The sequence below is a fragment of the Vigna umbellata genome, chromosome 1, assembly GCF_029865625.1.
Source record: "Vigna umbellata cultivar VRB3 chromosome 1, Vumbellata_1.0, whole genome shotgun sequence".
In the NCBI taxonomy this organism is placed as follows: domain Eukaryota; kingdom Viridiplantae; phylum Streptophyta; class Magnoliopsida; order Fabales; family Fabaceae; genus Vigna; species Vigna umbellata.
The window spans coordinates 31056202-31068976 of NC_142165.1; the positions used below are offsets into that span (position 1 = coordinate 31056202).

At 35.5% G+C, this 12775-nt stretch overlaps 2 protein-coding genes and 1 non-coding gene across 3 annotated transcripts; 2 read left to right on the plus strand and 1 right to left on the minus strand.

Moving 5' to 3' along the window:
• The first annotated feature begins 2477 nt into the window (after positions 1 to 2477).
• Positions 2478 to 5437, plus strand: LOC124821984 (uncharacterized). Its single transcript, XM_088109939.1, has 6 exons — positions 2478 to 2816; positions 2913 to 3179; positions 4395 to 4546; positions 4625 to 4730; positions 4815 to 4961; positions 5112 to 5437. The coding sequence occupies exons 1-6, from the start codon at positions 2625 to 2627 to the stop codon at positions 5241 to 5243; spliced, it is 996 nt and encodes a 331-aa protein (XP_087966065.1). The 5' UTR covers positions 2478 to 2624; the 3' UTR covers positions 5244 to 5437.
• Positions 5438 to 8853: 3416 nt separating this feature from the next.
• Positions 8854 to 9357, plus strand: LOC148205123 (uncharacterized). Its single transcript, XM_088103173.1, has one exon. It carries the CDS (start codon positions 8854 to 8856, stop codon positions 9355 to 9357), a length of 504 nt encoding a protein of 167 aa, XP_087959299.1.
• A 1011-nt stretch (positions 9358 to 10368) lies between these two features.
• Positions 10369 to 10440, minus strand: TRNAK-UUU (transfer RNA lysine (anticodon UUU)). The gene has a single exon. It is a non-coding gene; the product is annotated as a tRNA-Lys (tRNA).
• Between the last annotated feature and the right edge of the window lie 2335 nt (positions 10441 to 12775).

Below are 12775 nucleotides of genomic sequence, written 5' to 3' on the forward strand. Positions count from 1 at the left end.
ATTCCTTGTATAGTCTTGTCTTCAACCTTGTACCTCCCTTGATCAGGAACATGTATGTAGCAGATAAATCCAAATACTCGTAGGTGTTTAGCTGATGTCTTTCTTCCACTCGAAGCTTCAATAGGAGTCTTGTCTTGGACTTCCTTAGTTGGGCATTTGTTTATAATGTAAATTGTTGTGTAGACTGCTTCAGCCCAAAATGTTATAGGTCTACTTTTCTCTTTCAATATTGATCTTGCCATCTCCATGATTGTGTCTAAGACACCATTTTGTTTTAGAGAATATGCTACTATAAGTTGTCGCTCTATGCCTTCCTCTTCGTAGAATTTTTCAAACTCAGGAGATGTGTACTCCTTTCCATGATCACTTCTAAGTACTTTTATTTTTTTTTCTACTTTACTTCTCAACAAGGACCTTGAATTTCTTGAATATTCCAAAGACTTCTGACTTTGCCTTTAAGAAATAGACCCATGTCATTCTAAAGAAGTCATCAATGAAGAGGATGAAATACTTGTTGTTGTGATATGAAGAGTATGATAGGAATTTCTAGGGTCATATTGAAATCTAGTGCACAAGCAACCGTTAAATATGATATCAGTCTTAAACGCTATGAGAAATAGTAGTGAACCTATCATTTGTCTCTAAACGGTGTTGTCCACTTTTGTTGTGTTGTCGTTTAGTTCCAAGTTGGTCATTGGGTGCATTGGAGTCTTCATCTCCTTTGCATTGTCCAACTTAAACTTCTTTAAGAATTCTCTTACATATTGTATGTAAATAACGTCTTCCTGCAAAAATTTGACGATTTGGCACTCCTTTAGGCTTCAATTGTTTTTTAAGTGAGGCTAGAAGGTATATATGGCTTCAGTTCTTAGGTGAACCGAGGCATATATGTTCGTAAAATTTTAAAAAATGTCACAGTGTCGTTTTATGTTGCGGTTTCGTTAAAACCGAAGAGTATTAGGCATGTTAGAAGGTTAATTTTGTACTAGTGTATATATATACTTGGTCAACCATTTTCATTTTATTTTATCAATATAAAGATAGGTTGAATCAATCATATAATCGATTTTCATTTGATTGAATAATAACTTCTCAATTTCAACTTTGACTAAGAACTTTATTCTCTTAAGAAGTGAACTTTAAGTGTACTCAATCTTACAAAATCAACCTGAAATGTGGAGTTTACACCTACTTATATATTTTAAATTTGCCTTATCTCTCTACTTGATGTGAAATCTCTAACATACCCCCTCTTTACAAGGCATTTACATATCGAGCATGAGACTAAATATTAATGGGTGGTCCAATAGTAAGTAACAATGATTATAACAAATAATTATTCTTGCTATGATAGGTTTCAAGTAGTTCTAATTAAGAAGCAAAATTCAAGTCTAACTCTACAAAATTGGTTTTGTAAGGTTGAGTTAAACTTAAAGTCCTTCTTTTAAGATGGAATGAAAATCATCTAAAGTCAACCGTATAGTAAAATTTGTTGTTTGTTAGGTCTATATTGTTAGTCTCTATTAGACCGCATCAAATATCTCATTGATGTATAGTCTTATACTCTAAATGTATATGTTTTGGTGTAAGGGAGAGTGCGTTGAAGTTCTTACCTTAACTAGAAACCAAATGAATTTATAAAACATCATTTAACAAATCAATTTTATAAAGTTAAATTAAACTTAAAATCCACTTTTTAAAATATATTTATTATTACTTTCATTCCACTAGTTTAATTTTTAAGACCGAAAAGTTTTGTTAGATTTTACCGTAAATTACTTTCTTTCTACTAGTTTAATATTAAGTTGGAAATTTTTTATTTAAACTTTATCATCACGTAATTTGGTTAGTCAATTTTAAATATTTAACTATATCATTGATAAGAAGAGAGATAAAAACTCACGTGTTATGAGAATGTGCCTAGTTAAGAAAAAACACTTTTAAGCATAAAAAACATAGGTAAAAAATTAGTGCCTCTTTCTTTAATAAATTTTTTAACAACAATTTAACTATATAATAAGTTTTAAAATAGGTTGGATTGCAAGATCTTAATACGAATTTGTCAGTCAAATCTTTAAGTTATATCCATCAATTTGAAGGAATCAACAATTTATTGTGGATTTTTTCGAATGACATTGTGTTTACGAAAATCTCGTTCTCTCACTTGAGTAATAAATAGGCCACACAACAAGGTATCATGGTTCTATTAGAGAAAATAAAAAGAATATAAAAAAAAACTTCATATCCTATTGTAAAGTTTGTATTTTTCATAAATCTAAAATGTAATAAAAAGAAAAAGAAAAAAAAATATATATATATATATATATATATATATTAAAAATATTTATTTATTATAAATTTAAAAATAATATAGTGTGGATTGGAGGAGATGTGTATACAATGAATTGACAATGGTTACAGGGTAAAGGTAATAAAGAGCGGAAACCTTACAGCTTACATTACCTCGCAACGGCTACAAAAGTTCAATTTGAATCTCCCAACGGCTACCAAAATTTCAATTAAACCCTTTCGAATTCACAATAGCCCATTCTTAAATATTGGGGTTTTGGTGGCATCACTTTCTTCCTTAATCGCAACCCTACCTTTGACTTTGAGCAACAACAATGGATCTTCCTCCACACATCGATTGTTACATCAAGGAATCCATCGACCACATTGTGGGTCTTCCCGTATCGGATCAAACCCTCCTCACAAAGCTTCAAGCCTCCGAAGAATTGCGGCGCCAACTCCGCCAGCAACGCCTCTTTCTCCTCGCCAAACTCAAGGAGAAAGACGATCTCATCGAACTCGCTAGAGTTTGTAATCTTTTCTGTTTTGCTTCCACGATAATTGTTTGCAATTAATTGATTAATTTTTATTTTTTTATTTATGGAGTGTTTTGTTTTGAGCAGAATGAGGCGACCATGAACGCGCAAGCGATGAAGAGGTTCGTTGAGGAGAATCAGAAGTTGGCGGCGGAGTGTGAGAGACTGGTGGAGCAGTGCGTGAAATTGGAACGGGAATGCGCCCTCTACGACCACGACAGGGAAGCGTTGATGGAGTTTGGGAACGAGGCTGATGAACGCGCGCAGGTGGCTCACGCTCGAGCTTGCGAATTGGAACGAGATTTGTGTCTGTTGGAGCGTCAATTGAACGAATACAAACAGCAAAACGAGTCGGTATAGTTTTTCTTTTGTCTTTATTGTTTGATTTCTCATCTACGATTATTCCTTGTGTCTAATTTATATGGTTCACAAAAGTAACCGAGACTTTTCCATATTGGTAATGTGGAAGGGATTCTGTGTATACTGTGATGTTTACATTAAGGGTAGATGAATTCAGTGCAGAAAAGGCTGTCCCAGTGTGTGGAGAGATTATTAGATGTTTCGTAATCACACGGTTCCTGAGTCTAGCTTAGTTGATTTATCGAGTATGTGGGTTATTGTGAACCCAAGTTACTAAGACCATACTTGGTGGGCTTGCGCCACCTAATAATTTTTGTATGTTGCAGGTGATTCGTTGGAATTTCTGTTTATCTGTTTGTGTGTATATATATATATATAAATATATATATATATATATATATATATATATATATATATATATATATATAAATTTTTAGTTGAAATCATTTCATCTGTAGATTTTGTTTGGTTTCTTATGCAAAAAGCCAATGCGAACTGTTTGAGAGAATTATTGAATGATATCCGATGGGAAGGGGATTGAAACTTGATTGTGAAATCTGTCAGGAGGAACTTTGGAACTTATTTTACTCATTGTTTTGCAATTGTCAGTTTATTTACAGTCTAGGTACATGTGCTGAACTAGATTGAAGTTTGAATTTGGTGGTGTTTCTATTAAGCTAAAGGAAAGAGGCCTGGAATTTGATATCATGGAAATTGAAATAATTTTTCATTGCTTGTGGCCGCAATATACCCTGTTCAAAAGAAGTTAATGTTATTTCTATGATGGAAACAAACGTAAACTAGTTTATGTTTAATGATTAGTTCGGTCATTCAATTATACGATTTTTTTAAGTAATTATTATAAAAGTAAATCTGTTGTGGAAAGAGGCCTGGAATTTGATATCATGGAAATTGAAATAATTTTCCATTGCTTGTGGCCGCAATATACCCTGTTCAAATAATCTGGAACACTCGTTCAGTATATCTACGATGTACGTGTGGTACAATGGTGTTGCTAATTGCTAAGTTAAAAACCATATTACTGAATTTGGACTAGTTACTGGCAGACAGGCACGCTCACTTGTTTATAGTTTCTTTGTTTTTCTCTATTTTCTTATCTGTGAAATGGTAATGGCTTTCAAGCCTTTCCCAAATTTTAGTCCTTTGGTCATGAATGTTAATGAATGATATTTTTACTTTCTATTGAAGGTTGATTCTTCTTCCGGAACAGTCGATGAAGAAAAATTGCTTGACTCCCTTTGGGCAACAGTTACTACTGCGGATGAGTCTTCTACATTTGCATTCTTGAATTCAAATAGTGAAAATGATCAGTGTAAGAAGTTGCTGACAACCTGGAACTGGTGAGTCTGGTTAAACCATAGTATCAGTATGTTTTCATGTTATCAATTCATACTGATTTTCTATTATGGATTTGCTAGTTTGAAGCCATCAACACAGAGAGTTTTGGGTCTTGTTGCTGAAGTCAAATCTCTAGAAAATGATAAAGAAAATCTAAGGGTTAATCTTCACAGAGCTGAAGATGAGGTTAGGATTTCTTTCGTGGACCTTTCCGATTTTCAGATTGTTAATGAACATAAGAAATAACTAACTTGACTTGGTATACCATAGGTCAAATTATTGTTTGAGGAAAATAGCGTGTTGCATTACGAGAATAAAAGATTGGCCAAGCGATGCATGGAAAGGAGCCATAGCGGTTCTGATAGTAAACATGGCCATAGCCATACCCATACCCATACCGGCAGCGCATCTGTGAAGGTGATAGAAAACAGTCTTTCTTTGCTTATAATTGCCGTATTTGTTACATGTAGCTCCAAAAACTTATTTTATCTTTGTATAATATGAGAAGCACTTGACATGTAACAAATGGATGCTTCTTTATTAATTTGATTATTTTTGTTTTTGCAGTCAAACAAGAGAAAGTCTAGTCGCAAGACGAGTAGCCCAATGGGGAGAAAGATTGATTTTGAAGATTTAGTAGACTCAGCAAGAACACCCTTGTCACCTTTGGGAAATAAACTCCCAGAATTTGCAGCATGAATAAAAAATCAAAGTGACTACTAATGTCTCATTAACAGACAGGCCTGACAGTTTCTTCAATTCAAAGTTCTGATGATAGGGGTTTTGGTTAGTCGATGCCATATTCTTAATGGTTGAACTGATGATATGTAACTTTCTGAATACTAGCTAATTGTTAAAATGTATTTGCTATTCAATATTCAATTTTATTGGCATTTATGACTGAGAAAAAGTATAATAAACACTGATGGCTTGAATATATTTCTGTACATCGTCAAGTTTGTGTCAGGAAGTTGCAAGTTTATATGTAAGAAGGAATAAAAAGGAAGGGAAGTAAATAGCGAGAAAGGTTGTTAGTTTGTTAGGGAGAGAGAGTATAAAATAAAAGCTGAGTTGTTGACGAGAAGATCAGATATTATTTTGGGTTTAGACTGGACCTCTTGGCCAGTGGAGGAAGGGAAGCTTCCTTGGGGGAGATCTATACTTTGTATTTTTCTTTCTACACATACATACATTTTCTTTTTTCTTCTATTGAGTGTGTGAGTGAGAATAGAAGCTGCTGTTTGGTTCTTTGAATAAAAGAACCTAACAGATTTGGTCCGACCTGCCGGATCTCTTCGGAGGAAAGAGGAGCAAGCAAGGAGGAACCATAGCAAAGAAGAATGGAAGGGAAACTAAACGCACTAGAAGGAAGGATAGAGGGACAGATGGTTGCGATAGAGTCAACCATGGAAGAATTGAAGGCAGGGATGCGAGCGATGACTCTCGTTTCAGTGAAGTTCAGGATGATGCTCCAGGAACCATGATCGGAGTTCTGAAGGAAGTCGCGATTCCATCAACGATGAAAAAAGTCCCCCCCATGTGGCTATACCTTTAGGGAATAAGATGGTTCGCGACCCTACTCCACATAGTAGGGATACTATACATTCAGTTGGGAGTCTTTGCATTCAATGCGGTCTGGCTCATACAGATGTCGTGGTTGAAAGGGTCCTATGACTTTAGTATGGGTTACTACCTGAACAGACATGCGCCGACTGTAGTGTACTCAATAGTATAAGGTGCGACCTTAGACGTGATATATTCTATTACGGTTATTAAAAGTCCTGTCTTATTCCTGATTATGTGAAAAACGAAATATCATGAGAAGGACCTTAAAGAAAGTTGCTTATCAAGAAGTTGTTGCTCAGTGACCACCAGAATGTTCGGAGGACGAAGCGGAAGATGACGGAGGAGACGTGCATCGAAGCTGGATGAAACGCGTTGAACTACCAACGTTCGAAGGAACGGATCCCATGGGCTGGATAACGAAGGCTGAGAAATTTTTTGATCTCCAAAACGTAACGGAGAGGGAGAAGATGAAGTTGGTATACATCTGTATGGAGGGAGGTGCTAGTTATTGGTTCTGGAGGAAGAAGACCAGACACCCAACTTGGAGCATGTTCACTGCTGCCTTGACGCGGAGGTTTGGGGGATTAAACAGGGGTTCCGTTTATGAGAAATTGGTCGTCGTGCGACAAAGGGGAAATGTCTACGAATATATATACAGGAGTTCGAATTCCTGGTGGCACAAGTAGCTGGAGTAAAGGAGGAACAATTATTAGGATATTTTTTTGCTGGATTGCAGGAAGGATTGAGAAATCTAGTGAGGCCTTACGATCCACGCGATCCGTTGATAACGATGGAGCGAGCTCGCGATGTCGAGCAGGCGAGAGCTGTATCGCGAGGTAATAGCGGAACGGGAGATAAAGGAGGGACGACTTGGGGAAGATATACCCCGAGTTCAGGTATTGTCGCGAGGACAGAAACCTACCACAGTTTGACGGATGGGTCGGTGAACGCTGGTGGCGAATCGGGAATGAAGAAAGAAGGCATTTTCAGCAATTTAGTCTCCCGAGCAGGCAATAGTGGAGGCGGGAATGCTCAAGGAAGAGGAGTAAGGACCTTGCCTTATCTCGAATACATTAAGAGGCGCGAAGAAGGACGTTGCTTCCACTGCGGCGGACCTTATAGTCTTGGCCATTGCTGTGCGGAGAGAAGCATGCAGGTCATGATATTAGCGGAGGAGGATGGAGAAGACGAAACATAGGAGAACGCCGAGATGGAACAAACGGCGATGGAACTATCGGGATTGTCTGCCGGAGGACTTACGCAATCTAATACAATGAAGTTGCAAGACTGGATGAAGGGGAGGAGAATTCTGGTGTTAATTGACATCGAAGCTAGTCATAGTTTTATATCCATCAAATTGATGAAAGAATTGGGTTTGGAAAGCACCGACACACGTCCTTATAAAGTGTGTTTGGGAGATGGGCAAAAGAAAGTGACCAGTGGGTATTGTACAGGAGTCCCCGTAGAATTAGACGGTTTGGAAGTCCGAGATAAATTGTATCTCTTTGAGTTAGGCGGTGTGGATGTAATATTAGGAGTGACTTGGTTAGCTTCCCTAGGAGAGATTAAAGTGGATTGGGGACAACTCATTATGAAGGTGGAGCAGGAAGGGAAAGAAGTGGAGATAAAAGGAGATCCCACTTTAACACGTAGAATGGTGACACCCGAAGTTCTTTTAAAAGAAAAAGAGATAGAAGCCATGACTCTCGTGTGGAGCTTAAGTCAAGCAGAAGCGGTGGAGGCAGATGGGGAAACCGAGAGTTGGGCACCGATGCAAGAGGCAAGGCTGAAAAAAATTGTGGAGGAATGAAAAGCTGATCCAAATTCTCATTCAGCTTACACAATGGAGAATGGGAGATTATATTATAAAGGGAAGCTAGTCCTCTCTACCCAATCGAAGTGGATACCTAAACTGTTAGCAGAATTTCACAACACGTTGACGGGAGGGCACTCGGGAGTTTATAGAATGTACAAGAGGATGGCACAATCGCTCCACTGGGTGGGCATGAAGAAGACTATAACAGAATATGTGGCTGCTTACTTAGTTTGTCAACAACATAAGTATTTAGCATCTTCTCCCCAAGGACTTCTTCAACCACTTCTTATTCCTAAGGCGATATGGGAATAAATTAGCATGGATTTTGTGGTGAAACTCCCAAAATCCCAAGGATATGATGCGATATTGGTAGTAATGGATAGGCTGAGTAAATATGGCCATTTTATTCCCATCAAACACCCTTACACGACCAAATCTATAGCAGAAATTTTCGTGAAGGAGATAATCAGACTTCACGGGATTCCGCAATCTATTGCGAGTGATAGAGACCCTACTTTCATCAGCCTATTTTGGAAAGAACTCTTAAAGTTGCAGGGAACACAACTTCGTATGAGCATCGCTTACCATCCAGAAACGGATGGGAAAACCGAGGTATTAAATCGGGTGTTGGAGACATATTTACGTTGTTTCAGCTCGGAACAACCCAAGGTTTGGAGTAGTGTCCTACCATGGGCAAAATATTGGTACAACACCACTTACCAAGGAGCCTCGAAATGCACACCTTTTGAGTCCGTTTATGGGAGACCAGCACCAACCATCACAAGATACATACCAGGCGAGACAGTAGTGGAAGCAGTCGCTCAGGATTTGCAAAACCGTGACGAAGCGTTGAAACAGTTGCGGTATCATCTCACAAGGGCCCAGGATCAGATGACCTATTTTGCTAATTAGAAAAGAAAGGCAGCCATGATAAAGGAAGGAGATTGGGTTTTCCTTAAAATCAGACCCCATAGGCAAGTTTCTATGCCTACAAAATTACATCCCAAATTGTCAGCATGTTATTATGGACCATTTTTGGTGGAAAAACGAGTAGGACCAGTGGCTTTCAAGCTACAACTACCTGAAACAGTGAGAATACACCCAGTATTCCATGTTTCACAGTTGAAAATTGCTATTGGTGCACATCATGTGGAAGGCGCACTACCAGTAGAAATGCAGGTTGATCCCCATGTGTATCAACCAATGAAAATCCTCCAAAAACGAACCATACAACACCAAGGAAAGGAACTACCCCAAGTGTTAATACAATGGCAAAAAGGTGGATTGGAAGGTGCGACTTGGGAAGAAGTGCAGTATATTAAACAACAATTTCCAGATTTCAACCTTGAGGACAAGGTTGATGTTGAGGAAGCGGGTAATGTTAGGAAGTTGCAAGTTTATGTAAGAAGGAATAAAAAGGGAGGGAAGTAAATAGCGGGAAAGGTTGTTAGTTTGTTAGGGGTAGAGAGAGAGAGTATAAAATAAAAGCTAAGTTGTTGAGGAGGGGATCATATATTATTTTGGGTTTAGACTGGACCTCTTGGCCAGTAGAGGAAGGGAGCCTACCTTGGGAGAAATCTATACTTATATTTTTCTTTCTATACAGTTTCTTTTCTTCTATTGAGTGTCTGAGTGAGAATAGAAGCTGTTGTTCGGTTCTTTGAATAAAAGAACCTAACAATTTGTTTGCATTACAACGAAGTGTATTCTTTTGTTTGTATCTAATCACGAAGTAAGCATAATCGTTACGATTGAGTTCAATTTATTCAGAATCACTAATTCTAGTCCATAATGTGAAAGAAAAAAATATACAAAGAAGTGTGACCGGCATTTTTCTATAATGCTGAACAAGTCGTATGAGATTCAAACAATCAAATTATTTTCATCATGGCTGCTACATTCTATCCAACTTTCATCATTACTTTCTTCCACTTATATTATATAATTATGACATTTTTTTCTTTATTCCATGCATGGCTCCAACTCCAGCATGCTACAACTGTGTATTTTTTATCATTTTTCCCTTTGCATTTCCCACAAAAAATGGACTATAAATACCACCAACACTTTTATTTTCCTTTCAAGTTAATCGCAAGCACTTTTCCCATTGCAGCACCAAACTTATTATTATTATCAGTTAAACAAAAACATAAATCAACAGCAATTCATGCCTTGTATTTTTATCATTACCATCTTTAGTTGAGTTAGATCTATCAATATAGCAGTTCACATAAAGCATTATGACAACATATTCCTTAAAGTCTTTCAATTGAGATTATTCTCAAAAGGAAGTTAGCTCTTCATAGATCATTGCTTATTTTCTTGCTTAGTGATGTAAAACTCAAGGGAAACCAATTCAGTGGTCCTTTATTATTGAAATCACTGGTTTTTAAGATGAAATTGGTTCAAACTGATTAAGCTTTAGAAGGGAAAAAAGATTGACGCCGTCTGTGGGGATCGAACCCACGACCACGTGGTTAAAAGCCACGCGCTCTACCACTGAGCTAAGACGGCAGGTTTACCTAAGGTAAAATTGAAATCGATAAATTTAAGTTAAATCAGCTTTAAACTAAAGCTTTAAAACAGAGAAATTGACGCCGTTGAGCTGCAGTAGTGTCACAGTTGATTCATTATTTAATATTTGTTTACAAAAGAATAAAATAAACTTTTCAACTTCTTTAAGCACTACTACTAAAATAAACTTTTCAAAAGAATAAAATAAACTTTTCATGCAAGCTGGTCAGCTTGAAAAAGTATACCATGGGTTTGATAGAATTACTTGAATTTCTAAAAATTTAATACTACTGGTTGATTCATGTTTTTGCTATAATTTATTAAAAAATAACTTGTTTCAATTTATTTGAGAATTATTTTTATGTTATTGTACTTAAAAATTATAAATTACAAAATTAAAAATATTAATTATTTTAAAAAATAAATTTATAAAAATTATTTTTTACTAATTTAATTAAATAAAAATAAAGTTATTAAAATATTTATTTCATGTCAGCCTGCAAACTCGTGGATGGACCCACAAACTCATATGTTAGTATGTTATTATGCAGAAGGTTTAATAGGTTCGGAGATCCCTATATTTGCAGGTTCGTTTCACTTGGTCCTCCAATTTTAGAAGTGATCAATTAGGTTCCTAATTTAACAAAATTGAGTCAATAATACCCTTTCCGTTAAATGCAAGGGAATCTGAATGCAAATTAAAAATTGCAGAAACTGCCACGTATTAAGCTCAAACTCTGCCACCTGCAAATAAAATGATGCCTCAGCATGCCACCTGTTTAATTTGCATTCAGATTCCCTTGCATTTAACGGAAAGGGTATTATTGACTCAATTTTGTTAAATTAGGGACCTAATTGATCACTTTTAAAATTGGAGGACCCAAGTGAAACGAACCCGCAAATATAGGGACCTCCGAACCTATTAAACCTATGCAGAAAAATCGGAACTAGATTGTCATTCTAAACACTAGAGTGTTCCACCATACACTTCCAAATTTCATAAGTACCCTTGCAATTAATGGGTTTTGTGAAGTGGTTTTGCATTAAATCATTTTGACCAAAAATGATTGAAGATTCAATTCATTGATTAAATCATTCACTAACGACAACTATCTATAGGGGCTTCACTTTGCACCCATTTAATTTCTTCTACTTTATTTATTTTCTTTAGTGGTCCTTCAAACATTTAGATATATTTTATTCAGCTCTTGTTCATGTTGGAAGGATGTGGAGGTGGTGGTGAGGCAACTCGAGAAGATGGTAGTCCTGTTGATATAAAGATGTGTATGCTTCGGATATGAAACGAGTATGGAAGAACAATGGATCTCAAAATCTAATTCTTCCTATAGGATAACATTCGATAGAGGGAGAATCAGATTTCACAAAAAAAATATATATAACTTTGTCATTATAAAATTAAATAATATATTATTACAAATTGCTAAAAATTATAGAAATTTTAAATAATTATTCACTATTTATAAACAAAAATATTTATTTGAAATTAAATTTAATTAATTCAAATTTTATTATAATTATAAATCGAGATATTTTATTAAAACATTTAACGAAATATCTTCAAATTATAAAACCTTAACAAGCTATAAAACAAATCAAACATTCAAATCTATAAAATTATACAAATTTAAAATAAATTTTAAATAATTACAAACAATTAATTTTAATTCAAGAAAATTTAATTAATTAAAATATTTAAATAATTATAAATATTTAAAGTAACAAAATATCTTAAAATTATCAAAATTTAAAAAACTATAAAACAAATTAAACATTAAATAATTGAAAATAATAAAATTTAGTCAATTTAATTAATTCATTAATATATTATTACAAATTAAAACAACAAATATTATAAAATTTTACAAAAATATTAATATTAAATATTTACAAACTAAATTATTTAATTCAAATTAAATATAATTAATTCAAATTTTAATATAACAGTTATGCACAGTTAAAACGCAATTAATACGGTAACGACCACTAATGGCTGGTTAAATAAGAGTTTTATGAACTTTATAAATCATTTGGTCAGATTTTTATGAACTCTATAAAGAAGAGTTTAATTTCGTGGTAAACTAACTTTTTACTACTCACTATTGAGTTACAGGCCTATAGAGAAAAATTCTGACTTGAGCGTCGGAGTGTGTTCTGCAGGCCACCCCCTACACCGATCGGTTATCTAGAGCGAGGAGCAAGAGGACGTTCAACACACAGGACTTTCACACAGGCAGTTATCCTCCTCTCATTTCAGCAGAAACATTTTGGCGCCCACTGTGAGGCCGAGCGGCATCCTCATGAAACTATGAGGAGC